Source organism: Hypanus sabinus, chromosome 21 (genome assembly GCF_030144855.1).
Source record: "Hypanus sabinus isolate sHypSab1 chromosome 21, sHypSab1.hap1, whole genome shotgun sequence".
Classification (NCBI taxonomy): domain Eukaryota; kingdom Metazoa; phylum Chordata; class Chondrichthyes; order Myliobatiformes; family Dasyatidae; genus Hypanus; species Hypanus sabinus.
The window spans coordinates 48,133,165-48,160,317 of NC_082726.1; the positions used below are offsets into that span (position 1 = coordinate 48,133,165).

Consider the following 27,153-nt stretch of genomic DNA (forward strand, 5'->3'; position numbering starts at 1 on the left):
GGCTGAATGGGCTGGGCTAAAGCCCAGACCCTAGCATGGAGACCCACAATCTATGCATACACAAATGCTGGTTCCTTCATGGTACAACCTGCTCGGCTGCAGATATTAACAGGCACACGTTCTGTCCTGAGATGTGTCTCTGTTTTCAATCAACATTTATGTAAGGGCATTCAGCTGCAAACACCTTGGGTAATTACACAGAGGGATAATAGTTCCCTGGAAGGATGCTCCAGCAGTTCTGAATAACAATGCAGCAAAGCACTTTAGCACAGCCTCACTTAACCCACAGTTTTCCATATGTTGAATCTATAAGCTCCCTGGTAGAAAAGGGGCTTTTCAGTAAATTAAGGGGAAGCATCTTTCCCAGATGCCGGAACAGAAGCACCTAATCAGGTTGTTATCCTAGCCTTCATCAGTGGATGCAGTTTAGAGAGAGGGAAATAAGGGCAACAAATGGAACTTGGTTCCTTTTAGCTTGTGTACTATTGATCACATTTATTGAATAATGATGACATTCCTCACATTATAGATAGAGTCATAGAGCAGTACAACATGGAAACAAGCTCTGGCCGATCATGTGATTACTGACCAAAATGCCCGTCCAACTAGTTCTATTTGCCTGCATTTGGTCCATATTCATCTAAACTTTTCCTATCCATGTACCTGACCAAATGTCTTTTAAATATTCCCTGTAGCCACTGCCCTCTGTAAAATACAATATGCTTCTCAGATCCCCTGGTAAACTGGGATCTCTTTTCTCCCAGGTGGTTGCAATAATTCTCACAGTAGCATTCCCAAAAGACCTAGGGAACTTTTCCCTGGAACAACATTATTTTTTTCATGATTAGTTTCATGTTTCTAGCATTTGCAGTGTTTTGATTTTCAGTTTGAGTTCTCCCAAGGCCCAGCCAAACTTATCCCTCAACAAACATCACTAAGGAGTGCTTTATTTGATCGTCATTATGTTGGTGTTTGTGAAGGCCCGCTCTGTGCCAATTGTTTCTGCATTATAGCAGTCAAAGCACTACCCCATTGGTTATAAAATCCTGGGGTTGTTCAGGGATGTGAATTCTGTCTTTTGTGGAAAGTCTGGGCAATGGTTTAAGTCTGGCTGCCACAGTGCTGGAAGCCGAGACCTTGAACATGGAGATTAGCCACAGCCATGCAGCCGTGATGTGAGATAATTAACCAATTGTTTCAGTTAGTTTTCCTACACTATGTGTTCTGAAGACCCGCATCCTACTTCTCTTTGAGCACCTTTTTATGCTATTTCCTGATGCCCTTTCAGCAGCCCTCCTTTCCTGCGTCCAGCTCCATGTTAAGGAGCTGGAGCTGGAACTAGATAAACTCCAGATCATTTGGGAGGCTAGGGAGTGATAGATAGGAGGTATAGAAATGTAGTTACACCCAAGATGCAGGACACAGGAGACTGGGTGACAGCCCGGAAAGGTAAAGTGGTTAAGCAGAGTACCCCTTTGGCCATCCGGCCGTCCCCCTCAACAACAGGTACACCACTTTGGATACTGTTGGGTGGGGGATGACCTAGCAGAAGAAAGTCACCGCAGTCAGGTCTCTGGCACTGGGTCTGGCTCTGTGACTCTGAAGGGAAGGGGGGAAGAAGAGGTTAGCTGTGGTGATAGGGGATTCATTAGTTAGATGAACAGAATGAAGGTTTTGTAGATGAGAATAAGATTCCCAGATGGGTGCCAGGGTCCAGGACATCTTGGATCAACTCCTTGGTATTCTTAAGTGGGATGGTAAGCAGCTAGAAGTTGTTGTCCATGTAGGCGCCAATGACTTAGGCAGGAAGAGTGACAAGTTTCTGCAAAGTGAATTTAGGGAGCTAGGTGCTAATTTAAAGGACAGGAATTCCGGGGTTGTAATCTCAGGATTGCTGCTCATGCCACATGCTTGTGAGGCCAGAAACAGGAAGAGCATACAGTTTAATGCGTGGCTAAGTGTAGGAGGGAAGGCATCAGATTTTTGGGTCTTTGGGCTCTCTTCCAGGGAAGGTGGGACCTGAACAGAAGAGGCAGTTTGCACCTGAACCAGAGGGGGAATTAATATCCTAGTGGGAAAGTTTCCCAGTGTTGCAGAGTGGAGGGGGAGGGGGCCGGAGGTGGTGAAAATTAAACTAGAGTTGGAGGGGGATAGGAACCAGTGTGGCAGAATAGATAGTGAAGAGGTTGTAGAGTCATGTTGTTAAGACCTCAGACAAAGTCAGGAATCAAAAGCAGAGCAAGGTATGACTATTGTTATGAGCTATGTATATTTCAAAGCAAGAACCATTGTTGGAAAGGCAGATGAGCTCAGGGCATGGATCAACACATAGGAATTAAGATACTGTAGCCATTGGTGAAGTTTGGTTGCAGGACGGGCAGGCTTGAAAGCATAATATTCTGGGATTCTGTTGTTTTAGATGCAACAGAGCGGGAGGGAATAAGGGAGAGGGGTGGCATTTATAGTCAGAGAAAATATTATGCCAGTGCTCAGTCAGGACAGACTGGAGAACTTGACTAGTGGGGCTTTATGGGTGGAACTGAGGAATAAGAAAGATATGAGCACTTTAATGAGGCTTTATTATAGACCACCCACAGTCTTTGGGATTTTGAGAAAATAATTTATACAGATATTGCAGACTGTCGGAAGAAACATAAGATTGTTGTAGTAAGTGATTTTAAGTTTCTACATGTGTATCGACTGGGACTCACATACTGTAAGAGGACTAGATGGGATAGAATTTGTCAAATATGTTCAGAAAAGTTTCCTTAGTACACAGAAGTTCCAATGAGAGAGTGTGCAATACCTGATCTGCTATGAGGGAATGAGACAGGGTGACAGAAGCTTGTGTAGGGCAACATTACCGGGCATCCGGTAATCATAATGCTATTAGCTTCAAAGTCAATAATGTAAAAAGAAAGGTCTGCTCCCCAGGTTGGGATTCTAAATTGGAGAAAGGCCAATTTTGATGATCAGAAAGGACCTGGCAAGTGTGGATTAGGACAGGCTGTTCTCTGGCAAAGGTGTACTTGGTAAATGGGAAGCTTACAAAAGTGAAATTTTGGGAGTACAAAGCTTAGATGTGCCTATCAGAATAAAAGGTAAAGATCACAGGCACCTTGGCTTTCAAGAGATATTGAGGCATAGGTTAAGAAAAGATGGGAGGTCCATAGCATGTATAGCAGATAGGAACAAATCAGGTACTTGAGAAATAATGTAAAGAACACTTAAGAAATAAATCAGGAGGCTAGAAGAAGATATGAAGTTGTTGCAGAAGATAAGGTGGAGGAGAATTCTAAGGGATGCTCCAGATAGTTTAAGAGCAAAAAGATTGCAAGGGACAAAATTGCAAGGGATCCTCTGGAAGATCAGAATAGTAATCCATATGTGTGGCCAAAAGAGATGGGGGAGATCTTAAATCTATTGATTCAGGCGATAGACACAGCGTCTTTAGAAGTAAGGCAAAGCAAGGCGATGGACCCTATACAGATTGCAGAGGAGGAGATTGGAGGATAGCTAATGTTGTTCTGCTGTTTAAGAAAGGCTTTAAAAATAAACCAGATAATTATAGGCTGATGAGCCTGATATCAGAGGTAGGAAAGTTTTTGGAAGGTATCTAAAGGATGGGATACATGAGTATCTGTATAGACAGGGACTGATCAGGGATAGTCAGCATGGCTTTGTGCATGGCAGTATGCGTCTAACCAATCTTACAGTTTTTTCAAGGAAGTTACCAGGAAACTTGATGAAGGTATAGCAGTGGATGTTGCCTAAATGGACTTCAGCAAGGCATTTGACAAGGTCTTGCATGGAAGGTTGGTCAGGAAGGTTCAGTCGCTTGGCATTCAAAATGAGGTAATAAATTGGATTAGACGTTGGCTTTGTCGGACAAGTCAGAAAATGGTAGTAGATGAATAGTTGCCTCTCTCACCAAGTTTCCTGGAGGTCTGTGACCGGGGTGTGTCGCAGGGATCTGTCCTGAATCTGTTGTTGTTTGTCATCTATATTAATGATCTGGATGATAATCTGGTTAACTGGATCGGAAAATTTGCGAATGACACCAACATTGGGGGTGTAACGGACAGCAAGGAAGATTATTAGAGCTTGCAGTAGGATTTGGACCTGCCGGATAAATGGACTGATAAATGGCAGGTGGAATTTAATGTAGACAAATGCAAGGTGTTGCACTTCGGTAGAACCAACCACGGTACGTCTTAGTGAACCGTAAGACACCAAGGAGTGTGGTAGAACAAAAGGATCTGGGAATACAGGGCTCTTAATCATTGAAAGTGGTGGCACAGGTAGACAGTTACATAAAGAAAGCTTTTGCATTGGCCTTCATAGATCAAAGTACTGAGTACAGGAAATGGAATGTTATGTTGAGGTTGTATAAGATATTGTTGAGGCCAAATTTGGAATACTGTGTGCGGTTTTAGTTACCTGCCTACAGGAGAGATGTAAATAATGTTGAAAGAGTACAGAGAAAATTTGCAAGGATGTTGCTGGGTTTGGAAGACCTGAGCTATAAGGAAAGATTGAATAGGTTAGGACTTTACCCCTTGGAATGTAGAAGATTGAAGGGAGATATAATACAAAATTATGAGGGGTATAGAAAGGGTAAATGCAATCAAGCTTTTTCCATTACGGTTCTTTGAGACTACAACTAGAGGTCATGGGTTAAGGGTGAAAGATGAAAAGTTCTAAAAGGAACAGGAGGGGAAGCTTCTTCACTCAGAAGGTCATGTATAAGTGGTGTGTGCGAGCTTGGTTTCAACCTTCAAGAGAATTTTGGATCGGTACATGGATAGTAGGGGTATAGATGGCTATGGTCTGGGTGCTGGTCAGGGGACTAGGCAGTTTAAATGGTTTAGCCCAGATAAGATGATCCAAAGGGCCTGTTTCTATGCTGTACTTTTCTGTTATTCTGTGTACCATTATGCCTATCACTTCCACTCTCGTCTTTCCTCTGCCTTCCTCCACAGTATCTTTTCCAGTTCAACTCTTCATTGCCCCTCTTGAGTCCTTAACACTTAATTACACACACAAACATATGCTTACTTGCAGGCACACGAATACCTGTTCTTTTGTAACTTCCTCCCTTTTCGCAAGTCTTCTTGTCCCTCCCTCTCCTTTTCCTCACCCATTCCCGCTCTTCTTTCCAAGAGTCCATTGGAAGCCTGATGGCTGATTATTTCCTTCACTTCCACTTGTCATTCACTCATTGCCAGGCTACAAGAAAGCCCTGGGCCATCAGGAAGTTTTCCATCCCAAAGCCTGGGATGGGCATTGTTGGTCTTTTGGGAAATGTCCGTGAGGGTTGTAATTCACTCTGAGTTATGGTAATCAGGAACTGCCATCTCAGCAAGAAAACAGAATTAATTATTTAAAATGTCTCTGAAACCTATTAGTAAAATTATTAAAAGGTTAGTTATTGAGAAGTGTTGTTGTAGGAGATATGCTTGAACCAGCTCTATCTGAAACTGTCCTGTCACATTAGTGTGATGTTAGGTAGCCTGTTCATAAATCAATAGCACAGGGTCAGTCATTTGAGGCAGTGCTCCTGGATTTATAAAGCTTTACAGAGTAAATTATTTATTCTGAGTTCACCTTCAGGAGGCATTATCTTAAATCTTTTTACTCAACATTCTCATGATGCTGAAACCATTCACATTCATGATTCCATCTTAAAGTAGCATGCAGGTTGAAAGAATACGTTTTAGTTATAGAGGGAATAAGGAGGCAGAGATGGTTCTCCTGAGTTTAAGGAAAGATAGAACAAGAGAAATAGAGAGACGGTACAGTTCAAGAGATTTAGTGTAGGGATCCATTTTCACCAGCATCAGGAAACCAAGGAGCACAGATTTATGGCACAAGGCAAAAGGAACTGAGGGAATTTCTTCATTGTAGGGAATTGTTGACATTGTGAATTTGCTGCCTGAAATGATGGTAGAAACAGATTCAACATTACCTACTGAGAGCTTGTAGGAAACTACAGACACTGAAACATAAATAAAGGGTCTCGACCCATAATGTCTTCTGTCCATTTCCCTCTACAGACGCTGCCCTACCCACTGAGTTCCTTCAACATCGTGTTTGTTATTCTGTATTGAGGGAGATGGATCAGCACTTGGCAAGGCAATGGAGGAAGAACAGAGATTGGGCAATCTAAAACAAAGCATTGGAAATCTTAAGCGGATCAAATTCTGGGACAAAATGGCACAGCCTCAGGATAGAAGGGTGTCTCTTCTAAACAGAGATGCGGAGAAATTTCTTAAGCCAAATTGTGGTGAATTTGTGGAATTTGTTGCCACATACAGCTCTGGAGGCCAGATCGTTGGGTGTATTTAAGGCAGAGATTGATAGGTTCTTGAATGGACATGACATCAAAGTTTACGGGGAGAAGGCTGGGAACTGAGGTTGAGGAGGAGATTTAAAAAAAGGATAAGCCATGATTGAATGGCTGAGCAGACTTGATGGGCCAGATGGCCTAATTCTGCTTCACTATCTTATGGTCTTATGCTTTTAAGTTGCATCCATGAGGAAAGAAACAGAGCTAATGTTTAGGTTAATAAGCTTTAATCAAAAATAATTGGATAATTTTGTCAAAGAACAGACAGATATATGAAGGACCCGAGAATTAATCCCCCTTTGTTAATACTAATGTACCACCTGTAAGTGGGATTAATTTTTGAAGCAAGATACAATGTGATATCTTTGCTAAGAAGCACATTTAGTGAAAGCCACAGAGAATGAATTTTTGGGCAGTAATGCAAAATATTGACTGTGAACAAAGTTAAAATTGCCAAAGGTATCTAGTGGTCAGTAGTTGGAAATGTACATATGGGTTCCTAGGACAGAGTGCAACCTCAGGATTTTGAATCATGTAGTTTATTCTCAAGAAAGGGAGGGTTAGTGTGTGGTGATCTGAGAGTTTATGGCAGGGAATGGAAATGATAATTCCGTCTTCTCCAGACAGTTGGTGAAAAATTCTGCTAACGCACTAGCTAACGTCTGACCCATTAAGGGCGATGGAGACGTTGTGAGAAATCTTTGTCAGGTGCAGTCGGCATGCAGGACTTGATCCCATGTCTTTGGATGAAAGGCAGAAGGAGAACACATGGAGAGATAGTTGGGAAACACCAGAGGTGACAATGCAGAAAAGTTTATAGATTCAAGAATGTTTTTTTGTCATTCTCCAGTACACAAGTATAAAGGAGAATGAATTTATTGTTACTTCAGAACCAATTCAGCATAAATAAAACACAATAAGCATAAAGAACACAATAAAAGAAACAGAAAAATACGATGAGCGACGGAGGGTGAGAGGTGACCTGATAGAGGTCTATAAGATGTGAGAGGCATTGATCGTATGGCTAGTCAAAGGCTTTTTCCCAGGGTTGAAATGGCTAGCACGAGAGGGCACAGTTTTAAGGTGCTTGGAAGCAGGTACAGAGGAGATGTCAGGGGTAAGTTTTTTTTTATGCAGAGAGTGGTGAATGCGTGGAATGGGCTGCCAGTGATGATGGTGGAGGTGGATACAATAGGGTCTTTTAAGAGGCTCCTGGACAGGTACATGGAGCTCAGAAAAATAGAGGGCTAGGGGTAACCCGAGGTAATTTCTCAGGTAAAGACATGTTCGGCACAGCTTTATGGGTTGAAGGGCCTGTATTGTGCTGTAGCTCTTTTATATTTCTTTGTTTGTATTAATATAAATATTAAAGCAATGCTGTTGAACTCAATGTACAAGTATCTGTTATATAAGTACACCAATTGTACTTAAAGTACTGTCAGATGATGTGTATGAGGTGGGGATGGGGTGAGATGAGTTAATGGGTGGAGGCGTTCATCAGCCTGATGGTTTTGGGGAAGTAACTATTTTTGAATCTGGTGTTCCTGACACGGATGCTATGTAGCCTCTTCACTGATAGGAGGGGGATAAACAGTGGATAAGCAGGGCGGAAGGGATCCTTAATGATATTGCTGGCCTTTCTCCGTCATCTCACTGTATATACTGTATGTCCTTGATGGCAGGCAAGCTGACAGGTGGGGTGGGGGGGGGGAGGGGAGGAGAGATAGAGAGAGAGAAGAAAAAAAAATCCTTTGCTGGATCCTTTGCTGGTTCTGTCTGAGTATAAATGGTTGGTTAAGATCTGAATCAAGCTAGAATTGCCTGACTCATAATGAAGAGGCATTGGAGAAAGGTGGGACAGTCCACTACATCCAAGGCTAACAATAAGGCAGGGAGGAAGAGCTTACCATCCTCATAGTCATGTCAGATGACATTGATCACTGCTGGTTTGGATCTGTAACAGTACAGAGATCTGAAGGGCCTGAAATGGGGAATTCTGGGAAATTTGCCAGATTTAAATGCATCCAAGGATCTGAGAGGAATGGGTGGTTGGATTTGGGGTTGTTCATTGAGGTGGAGGAGTCAAAGACTCTTTTTAAAATAGTGCGATGCTTGTTCATGAGAGTCATTAATAGCAATGGAAGTGGGAGCCAGGAGAATCAGAATCAAGAGTATTATCACAAGCATGTGATGTGAAATTTGTTAACTTAGCAGCAGCAGTTCAATGCAATACATAATATAGCAAAGAAATAATAATAAATGAAATAAAAATAATAATTATTATATATGAACAAGTAAATCAATTACATATATTGCCTTGCCGCCTTTATAACTACATCAATATGTTGAGATCCTCTGAGATCTTGACACCCAGGAACTTGGAAACTGCTCACTCTCTCCACTTCTGAACAAGTTATGTGGCAAATGTATGAGGGGTGACTGATAAGTTTGTGGCCTAAGGTAGAGGAAATCAATTTTAGAAAACCTAGTACATTTATTTTTCAACATCATCCCCTCCTACATTATTTACGTTTAGTCCAGCGGTCGTGCAGCATACGGACCTCCAGAAAGTGTCCACAGATGGGTGATTGATAAGTCCATGGCCTAAGATAGAAGGAGATGAGTTATATAGCTCTCGTTACATGCGTATCTCTTTCTGCCTTAGGCCACGACCATCAATCAATCCTGCTGAATTAATAACTGATGAGTTATTAACTTCAAACTTTCTGCAAAATCACTCAAAGAGTTGAGCTGCATGTGCATGTAACTCATCTCCTTCCACCTTAGGCCACAAAGTTATCAATCACCCAGCTGTGGACACTTTCTGGAGGTCCAAGATCCATATACTCCATGACCTCTGGACTAAGCATGTACATGTTGGAGGGGACTATGTTGAAAAATGAATGTTCTAGATTTTCTAAAATTGACTCCTAACTTAGGCCACGAACTTATCAATCACCCCTCATATAGCAGAAGAAGCCCTGAAGGAGGAGGAGGATGTGGAAATTAGTGTTAATGTGGATCTAGAACCTACCTGTACATGGCTAGAATTCTGTACTTGCGATCGATTGATAATTTTGTTCATGCACAACACAGAATGACAAAAGCTTGATACAGAGAAGGAAAATGTGGGTGAAGTACAATAGAAAAGAATGATTATGACAGTGTGTCCTGTGGTTGGAATGATAAAAATAGTGAGACCAAGTGAAATGATGTATGAAAGGTGTGTGATACTTAAACAGGGAAGACAATGAACTTGGACCAGGAGGAAGGTGAATCAAGATGGAGGTGGAAATCACAGGGTATATGAAGTCATTCAGCACTAGGCTTGAAAGAGGAATCTAGTTAAGATGTCTCGGGAAGAACAGTTTTATGACACTTGGATGGGCAAGACCAAACAATGACTTTAAATAAATATCATGCAAGAGAAACAAAATCTGATTCCTTAAATCACCACAGACTCAATAGTTATTAGTTTCTTTTTTCAGTCAATTCCTCCTTTTATTTTTAGGCCTTCATTCATTCACTAAATTAAACCTGTAAGTTGTAATAAAATGTTCACCGAAGCCCATGTACACCATAGAAAGTGCTGACTTATCACTTTGGATTTATGTCTAACTCCCAGGAATTATTTTTTTTAATTAAAATCAATAAGAGAATTGTTGGGCCTACAGAATACATATTTGTTAAATATGGATTTATGACTCTGACTTGAGTTGCCATTGATTTTGGGAGCCTAACAGCTGGATAAGTATTAAAAAAATATTTATTACACTTCAATGAATGTTACTAATTTAGGCTTGAAAGAGGTGCATAATCACAAGCTGGCTACCTCTGTTGTGTACTATATTACAGCTGGATTCTATTAATAAGTTGACCTCATCATAAAATGATCCATCATAACCCACTGAAGTGTTGAATTGATGAAGTCTGCAGCCCTTTGAGGAAAATTTGATCAAACTCCCATCTCTTCTGGTTTGTACTGGCAAATCTCAGATTCTTCTCAAAGAAAGAAGAAGGTATACTGATGATATCCTTGCATATATTTCTCCCATGACCAATGCTACCATAGTCCTGTGTCATTGCTCTGTGGGGGTGAAAAAGCTGCCATATTTGATTATGCACACTTGTGTTCAAGAGGTAGTGCCTGGAAGCATTATTAAAATGACATATAAGCTCTGATAACATTATCTTTCTCATGTTCAATGTAGGGAACTGAACTAAACGATGACCGGACACCATCGAATGCTACCGTCTCCACCACGTTTAATATCTTGGTCATTGACGTCAATGATAATCCACCAGAGTTCAACCGTTCTGAATACAATGTCCGCATTACAGAACTGGCCCAGGTGGGCTTTGCTCTCCCACTCTTCATCCAGGTGCAAGACAAAGATGATGTAAGTATAGAAGTCCAATTGATGAAACTCCCAACTACCCAGAGTAGGACATTGATGCCCCTATGTTGTGAACTGTAAACCCAAGCCAGTTTGAATCCCTCTTAATTTAGAAGCCAACATATTACGCCCATGGGTCACACAATGGTACAGCTTTAGAGATGCAGAGATCAGGATTTAATCCCAACCTCAGTGCTGTATGTGTGGAGTTTGCATGTTCTCTCTGTGACTGTGTGGGTTTCCTCTGGGTATTCCTGAATGTTAAAAGACCACTTTTACATTGCCCCAGGTGTGCAGGTGAAAGGTAGAATCTCGTGATACTAGAGACTGCAGATACTTGAATCAGGAGTGACAAGCTGCCGGAGGTACTCAGCTGGGCATGCACCATCTGACAGGATGGGAAGGAATTGTTGATCTGTCTGCTCCCCCCTAGATATGGGAGGAATAAAGCAGGATTTGAGTAAAAATTGGAGTAAATTGCGTAGTTGACTGTCCACGTGGAACTGTGGCTGAAGGTCGTGTTTCTTTGACTGTACTTAAGGCCATGCTTCTAAAACGGCAGCATGTTAATTATATTTATGAGGAATGCAATCTGATAAAATTTGACATTAAAAAAGCTGATTACACAGATTAGGATCAAATATAGGCTTATAAGGAGCTACTGAAAATACAAGAGAGAGGTAGATAGGCAGAGAGATTCAGAAATCAAAACAGAAAATGCTGGAATGCTCAGCAGGTTAGTTAGCATCTGTGGAGCCGTGGAGAGGCACTTCCCTTGGCGAAGAATCAAGGTGCCCTCTGGGGTCTTATTTCTAAACTAATATGAGCTTACGTTTGGATAGTTGATCAAAAATTTAAACATGATTGACTGGTTACCACTGAATAAAAACCTCTCCTTGCCTGTAAAATGATTGCATGAATGGTCCTTCCCTCAATCTCCTGTCTTTCAGTGTGTTTCTCCCCCTCTATATCTGATGCTCTGGTTTGAAAATGGTTCTTTCAATAGCTTGTCACCTCCTCCAGGAGATTAAGTTGCTGGGGATCTGCAAAGGTGAATAGTTGTATATCGATCACCTGGCAAAAACTAGGTTCTTTGGCATTTTTCTGTTCCTTCACACTATTGCATTACCGTAGTATTTCACCTCCCAAATTCAAAAGGCATCACTATTTTTTTCTTCAGTTACTTCCCCTAGCTTCTGCTATCAAATGCCAATATCTCATCTTTCAAGTGTCCTGAAATATTTTAAACATGGAAGCTTTTGTACAAACACGAACAAATCCTTTGTGCATCACTGCTTCTCACAGCACAAAAAATACGCCAATTGGACCACGTTTGTGTCCACCCTCCTAACAAATCTCCTTCCTCTTGCACTCATACAGCACAGAAATAGGCCATTCCTCCCATTACATCCATGCTGACGGTTGTGCCCATCTCACTCATCCCATTTATCCACATTAGGTCCATAGCCTTCTATTGCGTTGGTGATGTTGTGTTGATGCTTCTTGTGAGGGAATCTACTTTCACTGCTTCCTCAGGCAGCTTATTCCAGATTCCAACCACTCTCCATATGAAAAAAAATTAAACCTCAGACCCCCTCTAAACTTACTACTTCTCACGTTAAACCTGTGCTCTTTGCCACCTCCCACCATGGGAAAGAAATGCTTTTATTTGCCTTTTTATTCTCCCTCTTTGTAATGTATTCCTCTGAAATTTGAACAAGTATAATGCAGAATATAATTTCAAGATAGGGGAATGAACAGGTTAATTATATTTCTCAGTCATGTTGGTTCCAAGTGTATTTATGATGCTCTGGTTTCTGCCATATGCCAAAATTGTGTTGGTTGCCGGGTTAGTTGGCCACTGTAAGGTGATGGGGATATGAGAGGGAATTATTGGATGTGTACAGATGGGTACTCGATATGGATATAGTGGGCTGCAGAGCCTGCTTTCATACTGTATGACTCTAAACTGTTCCCCCCCCCCCACCTTTATTTGCTATACCTGAATGTTTCTGATTGAGAAGCTGGGGGGGGGGGGGTGCGGGTAGGACAATCTCTTCTGTTGAATCTTTATAAAACAGTTCTTTGAGTCACAGGGTAATAGGCCAGTAAAATTCCACTGCAAGCATTGGTATGCTGTTTGCCTCCTGGGAAAGTTGTAGTCAAACTGAATTGGCTTATTATTGTCACATATACAAAGGTACAGTAAAAAAAACTATGTCATGCTGACAGATCAAAGTTCAAAATATATTTGTTATCAAAGTATGCATATATTGATGTACGAGATCCATCTCCTTACAGGTTGCCAGACAACAAGAAACCCAAAAGAACCCATTAGAGAAAAATCCAACAAACTCCCAATGTGCAGAGAGAGGGAAAAAAAACACAAATTGTACAAACAATAAAAGCAAGCAAGCAGCATTTAGAATCAAAGTGAGTCCATAGACATAAAGCCCAGAGCAGGTGTACAGCCTCATTTGCAGTTCATCACATAGCGGGACAAAGCATCACAGAGCCCACAGGCTTGAAGCCAGGAGCAGGCCCACAGCCTCAATCACAGTGCAGCAGAGAACAGAGCAGTGAGCCGAATCAGCCCAAACCTCGCCTCCAGTCCCGACGTCCTGCCATTTCAATCCAATTGGTCCAGTGTTTTCAATCGTCCGACCATCAAGTCATTCCTCGCTCTAAGACGCGGGCCCTGTCGCATCAATGCACTCTGGGGCTTGGACCCTGCTGCCATATTCTGGCCCATACCCGGCCTTTCAAAATCGGCTCGGCGCTTAATTCGATCAAACCTTGCTCTCGGTTTAGGTGGATGGGCTCCAAAATTCCTCTGCTTCACTCGATCTCTGACTCTGACTCTGTCTCGAACATGCCTCGACCTTGTTCTGCCCAGTTCTCCTTGAGCGTATCTCGACCTCGCTAGCATCCACATGCCTCAACCTCCGAGTCAGCCTCGCCTTCGTTCACCTCTTCATTGTTTGCAGTGATCGTTTACCATAATTTTTTTTACAGAAAAGTGTTATTAATAAAATATTTAGATGTGTTTCTTGCTTTGAGAGCCACCAGTAAGTTGTCACTCGTCTTCAGCAAGGCCATCTTAAACTGGAAATTGTTACACAATGCATTGAGATAGTGCAAGGGAAAACAATAACAATGCAGAATCAAGTGTTACAGTTAAACAGAAAGTGCAGTGCAGATGGACAATAAGGTGCAGGGCTGTAATGTGGTACATTGTGAGTTCAGGGGTCCATCTTATCGAAGTACGGGACTTTATTCCTCACTCCCAGTCATTTCCTAGGAAGCTAATTTGCCTAGATTGGTAACAGCAAGAGTCAACTCCTTGAGGATATTTAGGAGGGATTCGGTGTAAATAGTTGAGTTTACTTCTTCACCTTATCTTGTTTAAATACAACCAAGTATGGTTCCTATGGCAACATTGGGATGCGGAAATACAGCACAAGGTTTTTCATTGAATCATTAAGCAGACGAAGTTAATGCTGAAGATAAATAAATAGATCCACAGTCTACTATGTAAAATATTCATGCCAAACATACATTTTACCATATAGGTTATTTGTTTTAGACTTTGAACAAAGATATCAGCAGTATTATAACATGCCTTGGAATCCTGGTAATGAATTTGAGTGTATTACACCAGGCACAGTCTAAAAAGTCCAAGCCACTAAAAGGTTAACTCAGAGGAAGTCAGTCATACTCTGACTCTGTCAACTTTGGCTGCCAATCTTTCCACTTATCCTTTGGAAATTTGTTTACGGCATCTCAGGCAGCTCTTCAGGTGCACATGAGCAGATCTCTGCAAGCAAGATCTAATTTGGCAAAGACTGCATGGCGATGTACCAAGAAATAGATTGAAAGGGGCGAGAAAAATCAATGGCTTTAGCCATCAAGCAGAGATAAGCTTGGAAACCTGTTGAGACTGATTGATCACTCCTGCATCTGTCTATGTGGAACTCAAGCGATAATTCAGAGGGCGACAACAGGACAAGAGAAATAGCAGAATTGTAATGATTCTTTCAGTAAGTTTGTTAGAGTAGGACTTGGAACACTTGTTCACTTCATTGTCTTTTGCTGATCATTTCTGTAAACTGGTGGAGTCGAACCCAAAAGGGAATGCTTAGTATTTTTTTCTAAATTCCCTAACTTAATGTTACAACAAATTTTAAAGCAGTAATTATGATCCCCTTCTGTTCACCATTTCATGATATTTCTTTTGTCTGTTTAAATTCCTGACATGGTCCCAAAGATATGGAACAGGTGATCTGTAGCTCTCTGCCATTAATGGCACTCATGAACTTCTACTGTTACTTGTCTGTTCCTCCAAGCACTTATTTAATTGTTGGGTCACATCTGAGAGATGAGCAGCCTCCTCTTTAGGAACAGGTAGGCTTAAAATGTTTCTGCAGCATCTTCAGAGGTGGAGAGTGAAGGTTGGGAGAGTGGGTGGTGAAGTGGATGTCCAAAGTTCAAATTACACTTATTATCAAAGTTATTTACATGATACCATGTACTACCTTGAGATTCATTTTCTTGAAGGTATTTACAGGAAAAAAGAAATACAATAGAATTTATGAAAAACTCTCCATAAACAAGTGTAAAGATTAACAACTGATATGCAGAAGAAGACAAACTGTGCAAATAAAAAAATAGAGAACATGAGTTGTAATTAAAAAATAATACTGTAAGAATGAATTGCAGTTGAATTGGCAGAGAAAGATGTTGTAGAAGGGCTTATCAGAGTTTAATATACATAATATGTAGGAGGAAAGCTAATGTTTTGGGTAGGATATCACACAGGTGTCGGGACAGGTTTGACGAGTTGGTCCAGAGAGAGTGGGAGAAGGCACAGGAACCATGGAGTTGCCAATAAAGGACAAATTTTTGGGTGGGGTGTGTTGTATTTAGGTCTGTATGTAGTGGGGATCTTGGAGCAGCGAATATCTCCTATATCCATAGACTTTACATGACATGATATTAAACCTGTGAAAGAGCAAGAAGAAAATCTAGTACAGTGGACAATTACTTGTTCCTGGAAACAGGCCGGTAAATGTTAAAGGCAGCCTGTTCTGAGAAAATACTTAAGAGCCATTTGTTTCTCTCAAAAAAGCTGTCTACTTGCTCTTTAACCTAGAGGACAAGCATTTCCTTCTCCCATATATTCAGGAGATGATCAGATGTCCTCTCTGATTGCCACCATACAATCCTTTAACCGCAGTGTTTTTAAATGGGTGTCCCTCTGGCTCCTGTCTGTCTCCAGCAAGACTACGTTCTGGGTTGAACCAATGGCAGGGATAGGGACTTGAGATTCATGAAGCCATTGTGCCAGTAATAGCTCATTAAAAGAGCCATTTGAAGTTGCAGTTGCTGGCACTGTGAAATTTGCCAGGGCCGAGTCTGGTCCTGAGTAGCCCATGCTAGACACTGAGTGGGACTCAAGGACCTTTCAGCAGCTGAGGAAATCCACTCCTTCCTCCACATCCTCAGCTACAACCTTTGTGGGGTGACCAGACTTCATTAGGGTGAAGCTGATGTTTACACCCTTCTTCACCTGGATCCACCCATCATGTGCCAGCTCCTGCTCCACCTCTTCACCTCACCTCACCTCACCTCGTTACACTAGCCTCCACCTCCCTATCTTCTAGTCCAGGTGAAGGGCCTCAACCTGAAACGCCAACTCTATATCCTTCTACAGATAGTGGCGCTTATCCAGTGAATTCCTCCAGCATTTCGTCTTGTATTCTGCAGTCTCTTGTATTTCAACGATTACATTTTCTGTTGCTCCTTCTAAATATTTCTCCTGGGAATTCCCATCCCTCCTCATTACCCCTCTGTCCTTAGAGATAAGTGGGAGTCCTGTATTAACATCCTGCTTAACTGAGAAGTTACATTTGAGATGTTGGACGAAGTCTAATGGAGGACATTTGGCAATAATGGACATGAAGTGTTCTGTTGGTGGAAGTTTGTGCTTGTATATACTGTTGGTGGACACTTTGGTTTGTAGAGATTGCCCATCTGTCAGCAGGTTGACTCAGTATTGTACGATAGTGCCTTTGATAACAGTTTGAGCATCCAATTGCGTTGTGGTCTCCAAGCTTGGTACTGAGTAGGTGGGAACAATCGTGAGATCAAGTGCCGACTAGATGACCACTTGGCTGATCTCTGCCCACAATAGTCAACTGCTGCACACGGTTGCTAGTCATTTTAATTCTCCTTCCCATCCCCACACCGACCTGTCTATCCTCATCCCCCTCTGCTCTCAAGCAACCTAGAAGAACAGCACTTCATGTTCACCCTGGTCATCTGCAATCCAACGGCGTGGATATTGAGTTCTTCAATTTCAAGTACCCTGCTTCTCTTCTGACCCTTTTTCCTTCTGATGAAAGACTGAGTGAGCTCAAGCGGCTCTGAAAGGTGGAGCAAGGCAGAGGTTTTCTCTTTGGAGTGAATGAGGATGAGAATCTTCTTACAGAGGTGTATAAGATTATAAGAGGCATTCAAGGCCAGTGCTTTTTTCCAAGGGCAGAACTATTAAGGTGAGAGGAGGAAGGTGGAGCTATCAGAGGTAGGTATTTTACATTGAGTGGTAAGTGTCTGGAATGCAATTCTGCGAGCGGTGGAAGAGGCTGATACATTAGGGACATTTAACAGACATTTAGATGGCACACAGATGAAAGGAAATTAGAGGTTATGGGCAATATAGGGAAAGATTAGATTGATCATGGAGTAGGTTTAAATAGGGATTAACAACATCTGGACCAAAGTACCTAAACTGTGCTGGACTGCTTCATGTACAAGGGTCCTTCCAATCAAGCCCCTTCTCTCCACCATCCTTCCTAAACCACAAGCTCCCAGTATTGTTCTCCTCCCATACCAACTCCAACTGCCCATCACCTATGCACACTTTCATTAATTCTCCTATTCACTTCCCCACTCTCCAATTATCCCACCATCCTTTCCTTGTCTGGTCCCACTCATCACCTTACTTGGTTTGAATCAGGTTTCATAATCTGTAGCCCTTTGTCTGCATTTAACACCACCCAGCCTCTGTTGCTATCTCCTCCCCAGTCTGAATCCATTGGCCACACAATGCCTCTTCAACTGGATTTACCTATTGCTCACCAGTATTTGCTCCCTCCTCCATCCCAGCACCACTTTAGACTGGCTATATCCCCTCTACACTCTGCTTCCTTCCACAGACATTGCCTGTCCCGTAGAGGTCCTCCAGAGTTTGTGTTTTGCTGGCGTTGTATCTTTTCGCTATGCTTGGGTGGACTTTTTTCAGGGGACCAGTGTCTTACAACACAGAATTGGGCACTTCAGCCCACCATGTTACTCCACTGACAAGCACACACAAACATGCTATTCTCCTCACATTCCCATCAACTCTGCCCAAATTCAGTCACTCACCTGCACACTAGGGCGATTAATCTGAATCAGAATCCCATTTAATATCACTGCCATATGCTGTGAAATTTGCTGTCTTGTGGCAGCTGTACAGTGCAATACATTAAAAGAAGCTATAAATTACAAGAAGAAACTACATTAAAATATTAAATAAGTAGTGCAAAAAGAGAGCATAAATAAAGTGGTAGTGCTTGGTTCATTGTTCAGAAATCTGGAGGAGGAGGAGAAGAAGCTGTGCGTAAACAACAGCCAATTAATCTATCAACCTGTGCATCTTTGAAACATGGCTGTAAACTGGAAACCAGATCACCTGGAGCAGAGGTTCCCAACCTAGTGTCCACAGACCACTTGGTTAATAGCAGAGGTCCATGCCATAAAAATGGTTGGGTGCCCCTGACCTAGAGGGAAATCCATGTGGTATCATGGAGAATGTGCAAATTCCATGCACACAAGAACCTGAGGTCCGGATTGCACCCAGAGCTCTGGCGCTCTGAGGCAGGAAGTCTGCCTGACTTGCCATGGTACTGCCCCAAAGGTGCTGAAACCATAAAGTCAGCAAGCACAGATGATCTCACCTGCAGCTGAGAGGAAACCACTGCACCATATATCCTATGATCTACTCAATTTTCATTGAATTGGGTTTGATTTGTATGCTCTGTTTGCAGTGTTTCGGGAGGTTACTTTGATGTCTTACTGTAACATGCAGAGTTGAATTCACTGCACTCACTACACTGTTAAAACAGTAACAGGAGTACAGAGGTTTGCTTTGACTCCATCATAGTGATTATTCAACCTTAAGCCTTGTTTCTGTGAGGTTGTGAAGTGTTGGGCAATCCTCACCCTCCATTTGTCCTTTGTGCCTCCAGATCACAACAAGCTCACTGTACCACTGTGGAGGGCTAAGACTGATGATTTGATAGCCTAGGTAATGAAGAAACTTTGGCAAAAAATATGAAGAGGAAGTAAAAGTGATAACTGAAGTCTTTGATGTGTTCATTGAGAGTGTGGCAAAGAGTCAGCAGTTCACAACATCTCTCTCATCAGAGAAATCCCTGAACAGCCAGCTGAGCCACTCTATTAACCTCTTGCTTCTTTGGTCCTTGTTTTCTGTATCTATGGGTCAGCTGCTGGAAGCAGGAGCAGAAATGGGTTGTACACCCCCTACAATTATTCAGTAAAATCACAGCTAATTCTGTTTCTCTTCAATGCTCTTGCTGATTCCCTTAATCATTTCCTTTCAGCTCCCAGTGAGAAATCTGTGTGATACACGACACTCCAGTTGAATGTGTGTTTGACCATTTATTAGTTTACTTTGCCAATCATCAATGGTGCTTGGTGTGGGAGGCTCTGCTTTGGGCATTGCAACAGGGTAGGTAAGAGGAGAGGCATCATGAAAATGATTTTTTTTTAAGGGTGATTTATTAGCACTGGGAGCAAATTAATTACAAATTGATGGTTTCAAAGGTCTAAGACTGTTAAATTAAAATTCTTGAGTGCATTCTCATTCCTGTGGTCTGGGTAGTCACATCAAGTGGCTCACTGTGCAATTTCAGAAGGTGCTTAGAAATCAGCCAGAATGATGTGGGTTAGGAGTCTCCCTCCCTCCTTCCCTGCCCAGCCCTCTACACTCCCACACTCTGTCCCCCTCTCTGTCTCCTCTTTCATCCCTAGCTCCTGCTCCTTTCTCCCTTTTTTGCCCCTCTCTCTCAATCTCTTCCTCTTTCTCTATCTTTTCTCTTTCCCTGTGTCTCTCACAGTCTTTCTCTTGCTCAATCGAGCTCTGTCTGCCTTGCTGTTTTGCACTCTCACCCTCACTTTCCCTCGCTCTGTCTCACACTCTCCCTTGCTCTCTCTGTCGCACTGCATCACTCCTTAATGCCCCTTCCTCTTGTGCACTCTCTCTCCCTTGCCTTCCCCTGCCTTCCCTTGCCTTCCCCTGCACTTTCTCCCTCCCCTGCGCTCTCCCACTGTGCTCTCCCCCACGCTCTCCCACACCCCCTGAGCTCTCTCCCCCCTTCCTTTTCCCCACGTACTCTCTCTCCCTCCTCCGCTCATGCTCTCTCTACCACCGCATGCTGTCCCTCTCACAACTGTACACACTCTCTCTTGACCCTTGCCCAGACATTAAGACCATGTTGTACACGTTCTCACGAATGCGGACTTCTCTCACTGTGTTTCATTTTGACTTACTGTTTTCCAGAGTGCTGCTTTTTCTTTGTGTGTGTGCAACTGTGACTTACAAATCACACCCTGACAGCTGGCTCGCTCCCTGCTGTTGATGAGGTAGAAATTCTCATTGACGAGCCACCTTGGTAGCCTGTGCTGCCCAAGGCTGGAGGCCCAGAGACAGCCTAGTCACAGTCAGGCAGTTTAGCCATTAGTGGCACTCGATGCATGAAATTGGACACCGTTTCCTGATGGTTTCCGCTTGATTCCGAAGAATTCTGATTATACGCTGTTAGCTTGTGCCATTATGTTGCATAATTCTGACATCATTTTTGTTTCCTTCCTCACTACCCTTCCCATCGCACAGGCCCCGTGATTTCTGCGCTCAACCTGTTGATCTTCCACAGTTCCAAGTCATTATAACAGAACCTTGTCTTTATTCCTCCCCAGGTTCCCAACAACATGTTTGACGTCCAGCTCATCGGGAACAATTCAGACCACTTCACCATTTCCCCGACCTCCGGCCAGGGGAAGGTCGATATCCGGATGCGAGTGGCTGTGCCCCTGGATTTCGAGCGCATTGCTCACTATGAGTTCTCCGTAAGTTGTCTTGGTTGCACCCCACTTCTGGAACAATGTCTTGTTAAAGGGGGGAAAATCATGCACAGGCACGCAGTTTTGAAAATCAAAAGTCTTGTTGTCATTTTAGAACCATCAGCCTCTTTACCTGAACCACTCTGCCTGCATTCAAATTCTTCAAGCCTCAGGCATCGCCCTTTCAGTAATAAAACCAGAAACTTCTGGAAATACTTAGCAGGTCAGGTAGCATCTGTAGAAAGTGAAACAGACATTATATTACACATCTGAAGCATCTCATTATATCTTAAGCAACACACACAAAATGCTGAAGGAACTCAGCAGGATATGCAGCATCTATGTAGAGAAATAAACAGTTGACTTTATAGCCTGAGGTCTTTCGCCAGGACTGGAAATGAATGGGGCAAAAGCCAGAATATGGATTCTTGTTAATTTTGTTACATTGGTTGCCCTACCTGCCACATTCTTCCAGCATTTTCAGTGTATTGCTCACGGCTTCCAGTATCTGTTGAAGTTATGTGTACATCTCATCAAGACTCAGGGTTGGGCCTTAGGAACACACTAATAGTTTCTGCATGCTGGAGATTCACTTTATTCAGATTCAATTTATTGTCATTTAGAAACCACAAATGCAATGCAGTTAAAAAATGAGACAACGTTCCTGCAAAATGATATCACATGACAAAACAGACTATACCAGAAAATCCACATAATATTTGGCAATCCCCAATCCAGAGTCCAGAGAGGCTGCTGCGTATTAATATTACGCTACCATCTTAGCGCGTTTAACGGAAAGGAGCTCCAAACCCACCAGACAAAACAAGACCAAAAACTAAAGCTACAAGACCTGCACAAAACCACATAGTTACAACATATAGTTACAACAGTGCAAACAATAGCATAATTGATTAAAAAAAACAGATCACGGGCACAGTAAAAATAGTCCAAAGATGTTAAAAGACTATAAGTTGGAAAGAAACCACCACACAGTTTCCACAAGTCCTCAGGGTCCCGATGGACTCGCCATCCCACGCAGGTGGCAGAAGGGAATACCCCCGCTATGGACTTCCACAGCGCTGGACTCAGCCTCGCAGACGCAGCACACAATGAGAGCTCTGTCAAACACAGCCTCGCAGACACAACACACAGCGAAAGCGCCCCGACCGCAGCGGACTCCGAGTCCGTCGAACCTCTGAGCCTCCGACCATCCCCTCTGGCACAGCTTCTCCAAGCACCATCCTCTGCCGAGCGTATTAAGATGCCCCCGCCAACGGCCACCGGCAACGCGACCCCAAGGACTGGGGGCCTGTTCTCCTCAGCAGAGACCCGGACCTCGCAGCAGCTACGAAGAAGGCCTTCCTGGAGATTTCCAGATGTTCTTCTGTGCTCCCACATCTGTTTTTCATCAGATTAGGATTACGCATGGCACTGCGCTTAACAAATAACGTATCAGCTCTGGAGTGGCCGCTGCAAGCTGCGTCGTGCCGCCATCTAGGAATCTTCAGCTGGAAGCTCTAATCTCTTTTAGCCTCTTCCCATCATTTAGCATTTGGAGGTTCTGTTTAAGCAGAGGAAGAAGTGACCCACCTCAAAAATAACCCACTTGTTTGCACTGCTAGGCATCTCCAGCTGGCTCTCTCTGAAGTTCCCTTATTGGCTTCATCAGAACCCACTAAAGCTAAGTGAAAGTAAGTCATTGTTAATTCTGATTGACTGCTGAAGTTTTTTCATTCTCACTGTTTGACTTCCCACTGTGGACTTGCAAAGAAAGAGGCCATTCAGCCCACCACATTGACCCTGGATCTTGCTTACTGTGACTGTATTGTTGCTTCCTTTTGGTCAATGCTTATTACTTTCTTGCAGTGTAAATAGCATTCTGCTTGTTTTTCTCACAACCAAACTGAAGAAAAGCTGATTTCGGAGGTGTTTAAATTGTGGAGTTGGTTTAAAGAAGTGATTTACACAACTTGAAAATCAGATGTCCACTGTTAGTAAAAGAAGAGAAAAATCATCTTTCTTGTCCTGAGAACAAAGGGACATTCAAGTTCTCAAGTAGCCCTCAAACCAATTCTGCATTCTCCTGCCTTTTTTTCATTTGTCCTATTACCTTTGCTTAACAAAAATCTATCAGTCTCAGGTTGAATTGGCACCAATGTAATTAGATTCACAGAGTTAGACACTACAGAAACCTACCTGAGCTAGTCCTATTTCTCACATGCCTCTAAACCTTTCCTGTGCATGTACCTGTCTGAATGTCTTTTAAGTATTTAATTGTACACGCCTCTTAATATTTCCTCTGGTAGCTCATTCCATGTATCCACCTCACTGTGTGTGGGAAAATTTGCCCCTCAGGTGCCCTTTAAATCTTTCTGGATCATTTTAAACCATGTCCTTTAGTTTTAGGCTTCCCTTCTCTGAGAAAGGGACTGCAATCAGTCATCTTACCTATGCCCCCAATAATTTTATATACATCTGTAAGGTCACCCTCTGCCTTCTATGCTCCAAGGAAGAAAAAAGACCCTTTATGGTCTCCCTTTATAACTCAAGCCCTCCAGTCCTAGTAATATCCTTTTGAATCTTTTCTGTATACTTTTCGATCTTCCTATAGCTGGACAACCTGAATGACGTACAACACTGGAGAAGAATTGCAAATTTTTATTATCATCTGCCTGTAGAAGGCTCTCCTCTTTTCCCCTGAGAGACTTGAGCCTTGTTTTCAGATTGTGCTTCAAAGACCCAAACTCCCAAATAGTGTCAGTGGTTTCTCCCCATGCAAACCATCCAATGCTCTTAATAGTTCAAACTTTAATCCCATTAAAAATTAACTTCCTAAATTCCAGGTGGTGTGTAATATTATCTTGGAAGTGTCATGAGGATGGACAATTGGAAGGGATTACGTTGGCAGAGGATATCTGTAGGAACTGAGTCAAGTCTGGGGTAGTGGATGGGTTTGGTGCTGGAAGTTGGTGTGGTTGCTAGAATTGATATTCGAGATCCTAGCAATTTGCTGTTGTTTAGTCTTGTATATTTTACTTACCTGCCTTTGTCCACATTGGGTTTTTTTTTAAAGAGTTGTCGGGCTATTTAATTATTTATTTAGAAATACAGCATGGTTACAAGCCCTTTCGGCCCAAAGAGTTAGCATCACCCATTTAACCAACTAACCTACTAACCTGAATGTCTTTGGAATGTGCAAGTAAACCAGAGCACCCAAAGGAAAACTATGGGAAGAACATACAAACTCCTTACTGACAACAGTGGAATTGAACCTGGGTTGCTGGGACTGTCATGGGGTTATGCTAACCACTGCAATGTCATAGTTTCATTGGGGGTGGGAGGGAGGGAGAGAGAGAGAGAAACAGTCTTGTTGGCCCATTGAGTCCATGCCAACCATCACCTACCCTATTACACTAATCTTATATTAACCCCAGTTTTATTCTCCCTGTGTTCTCATCAGTTTCCACCAGATTTTTACCATTCACCTACGTCCTAGAGACAATTTACTGTGGCCAGATAACATCAAAATCTGCAGGTCTTTGAGATATGGAAGGAATCTGGAACACCTGGAGGAAGTTTACACGGGGAGAACATGCAGACTCCACATGGACAGCACAGGAGGTCCAGATGGAACCTGATCACTGTGGCACAGTGCTCCGATGGTACCACCTTGCATAGTGGAAATTGGTGCCTTATCCATGTGGTCTGTTCGTCTTTATGCTTCACTTGGGCAGCTGGGGCAATGCATTAGAGATACAGACACTGAGCATCATTTATAGAGCTGTCACTTTCAACACTTTGAATGCCAAATCTTTGGTTGTTGGAATGTTCAGCCAAGATCAGAGCACCTACACACCATTCACTAGGTTTTTCCAATATCCACTGGATTCACTCAGTTTCTGCACAGCCATACCTTGTTCAGATTTATTCCCATTCCTTGAAGACAGCATTCAGGAATCCTTCTTCTAATATTTCAGTTCCTCTCTTTCAACCTCTCTGTGGGAAAATAGGAACTGGAAAATGTAATTAACAAATTCTCTGGACTGCAAATAAGAAGCTGCAGTGGAGCGGAGAGAGCACAGAGTTTTGTACTCTGTGGAGTTTCTGTTGTTAAAACACACTGGATTTGAAAACCAGGCACCTGATTTCCATTGAAATGATATCAGGAAGGCTAAGAAGAAGGAGCAAAATAGAACAAATCGGGGAGTTGCACAAGAAACGTAATGTTCTAATGGTATCTAGAATTCAATAAAATTCCAATGGATGTTTTCTCTGGACACCAATTGGAAGAACTTAGTTGAGTTAGTTTGCAGTCTGCTGAAATCAACAGAATCCCCTTGGTGTGAAGTGTACACACGCGTCATTCCTCGAACAACAGGACAGCTGTGAAACAAAATGCCAGCAGTGTGAAGTATGTACACAGGGAGCAGTCTCATTAGCAGTAATTTATGTTCAGTTGCTGTGTCAGATTGAGCAACCCTTTGATTTTAAAATTCTCACCTTTGTTTAAACCCCTTAATGGCCTCTCCCACTCCTACCCTTATAATCTCTAAGGCTACGTCCACACTACACTGAATAAATCCATAACCGAAGCTTTTTCTTTTTGTTTTTACCCTCCATCCACACTAAAATGGCGTTTTCATCCCCAAAACTGGAGATTTTCAGAAAAGCTCTCCAGAGTGTGTAATTTTGAAAGTGCCTCTTGGGCAGATCAGTGTAGATGGGGTAACCGGAGAAATTTAAAAATGCTGTCATGTTGTGACAGAACAGATGGTGACGGCAGTGCGCCATTTCATTGTTTTTTTGAACGCAACCTAACAATTTCAGAACAGACGGCAACAAGACTGAAGCCAGAAGAGTTAGAAATGTACTCGCCAAATACTTTGACCCATAACTTACTGAATTATAAGTATACTCACTTTGCCGTTTTCTGTCCTTGCTCATATGAAGGTGGTTTACCTATTTATGCAAGTACTTCTCTAACAATAGATGTGTAACAGCCAAATGTAAAATTGTATGGAAATACAAGATAATACTGATGTAGACATGTTTTATACATTTAACAAGATGCTTTATTAATGCAACAGAGTTAGTCAGCATCCCTTGTTAATTCCAGTGTAGTCTGGAATCTCCACTTTGTCTGAGAGATAGCTTTCCGGAGATTATGCCTGCACCTGCAAAAGGTCAACACTCTGGAATTTTCTTGCCTGGCTTTCCTTCCCCACCCCCCCCCCCCCCCCCCCACCCCCCCACCCTTACTTGGCCTGTTTGTTTCCATCCTGTGCCACACACTTGCTGGATCCTTTCTCCCCCTCCATCACGGGAACTCCACATTCCACCCCCCACCCCACTCAAACAATCTTGCAAACGTGGAACAGACCTATTCTCTTCCCTAAGTCTCTATTTCCCCTTTGATAACCTGCCTAAAATCTAATAATCTGACCAAGCCTTTGTTAACCTGCCCCCACTGGTTGTGTCATGCTCACTGCCACCAGCTACTTCATGAGGAGCTGGCGCCAGCTGCACGTTTATATCATGGTGTTGCAACATCTGATCTCCTGCTCCTCCCACAGACGAACCTTCATGTTCTGGTGCTATCTGGGCACCCATCCTTATTCCATTCACAGACAGTGCATTTATACTAGTGAAAATTTTTCAGTGTTAATTTTTGAGCTGTCATTAAAAGATCCAATTTCCCCAAACATAAATTGCTTATTGGCCCTTTGCAAAGACATTTAAGAGGAAACTCTCCCGAGAACTCCCAGTAATCTGTGGAATTTTGCTGTTTCAAAAATGGCTACTATATTCATCTTGTTAACAGTCACTGCTGGAGGCTTGCACAAACCAGAGTTGGTATTCTTTTTCAACGGTCTATTTTCCTTTGTGTTGCTTAATTGTTCTTTCGGCATTTTAATAGCTAGTGATTTTCAGATTTAACAGCCCGAAGTATCTTTATGGCTCATAGCTGTTAAAACATGGAACAGCTTAATAGTTCTTATTTATAAAGCAGGCATATCTGAGGCAGGCCTTGTGTCTTAATGTTAGTTGAGCAGAGATCCGTCATTAACCAATATTATGAGGCCATATGTGCACAGTATGCTTGTTTGTGTGTGGTTATAATTGCCTCGTCAACCAGTGTAATGATGTGGATAAAGGTAGACATTCTTTTAAAAGTACTGAAAAGGAGTTGTCTTGGAGGGTTGATAACATAATGATCTCTTT

At 42.5% G+C, this 27,153-nt stretch overlaps 1 protein-coding gene across 1 annotated transcript in view; it reads left to right on the plus strand.

The window, feature by feature from the left end:
• Positions 1 to 27,153, plus strand: part of cdh23 (cadherin-related 23) — a 1,109,092-nt gene that overhangs the window by 424,167 nt on the left and 657,772 nt on the right. Inside the window, exons 12-13 of the mRNA XM_059946450.1 lie at positions 10,561 to 10,749; positions 20,788 to 20,937. Of these exons, the coding sequence (XP_059802433.1) occupies positions 10,561 to 10,749; positions 20,788 to 20,937 (339 nt within the window). The remainder of the gene's footprint in view (positions 1 to 10,560; positions 10,750 to 20,787; positions 20,938 to 27,153) is intronic.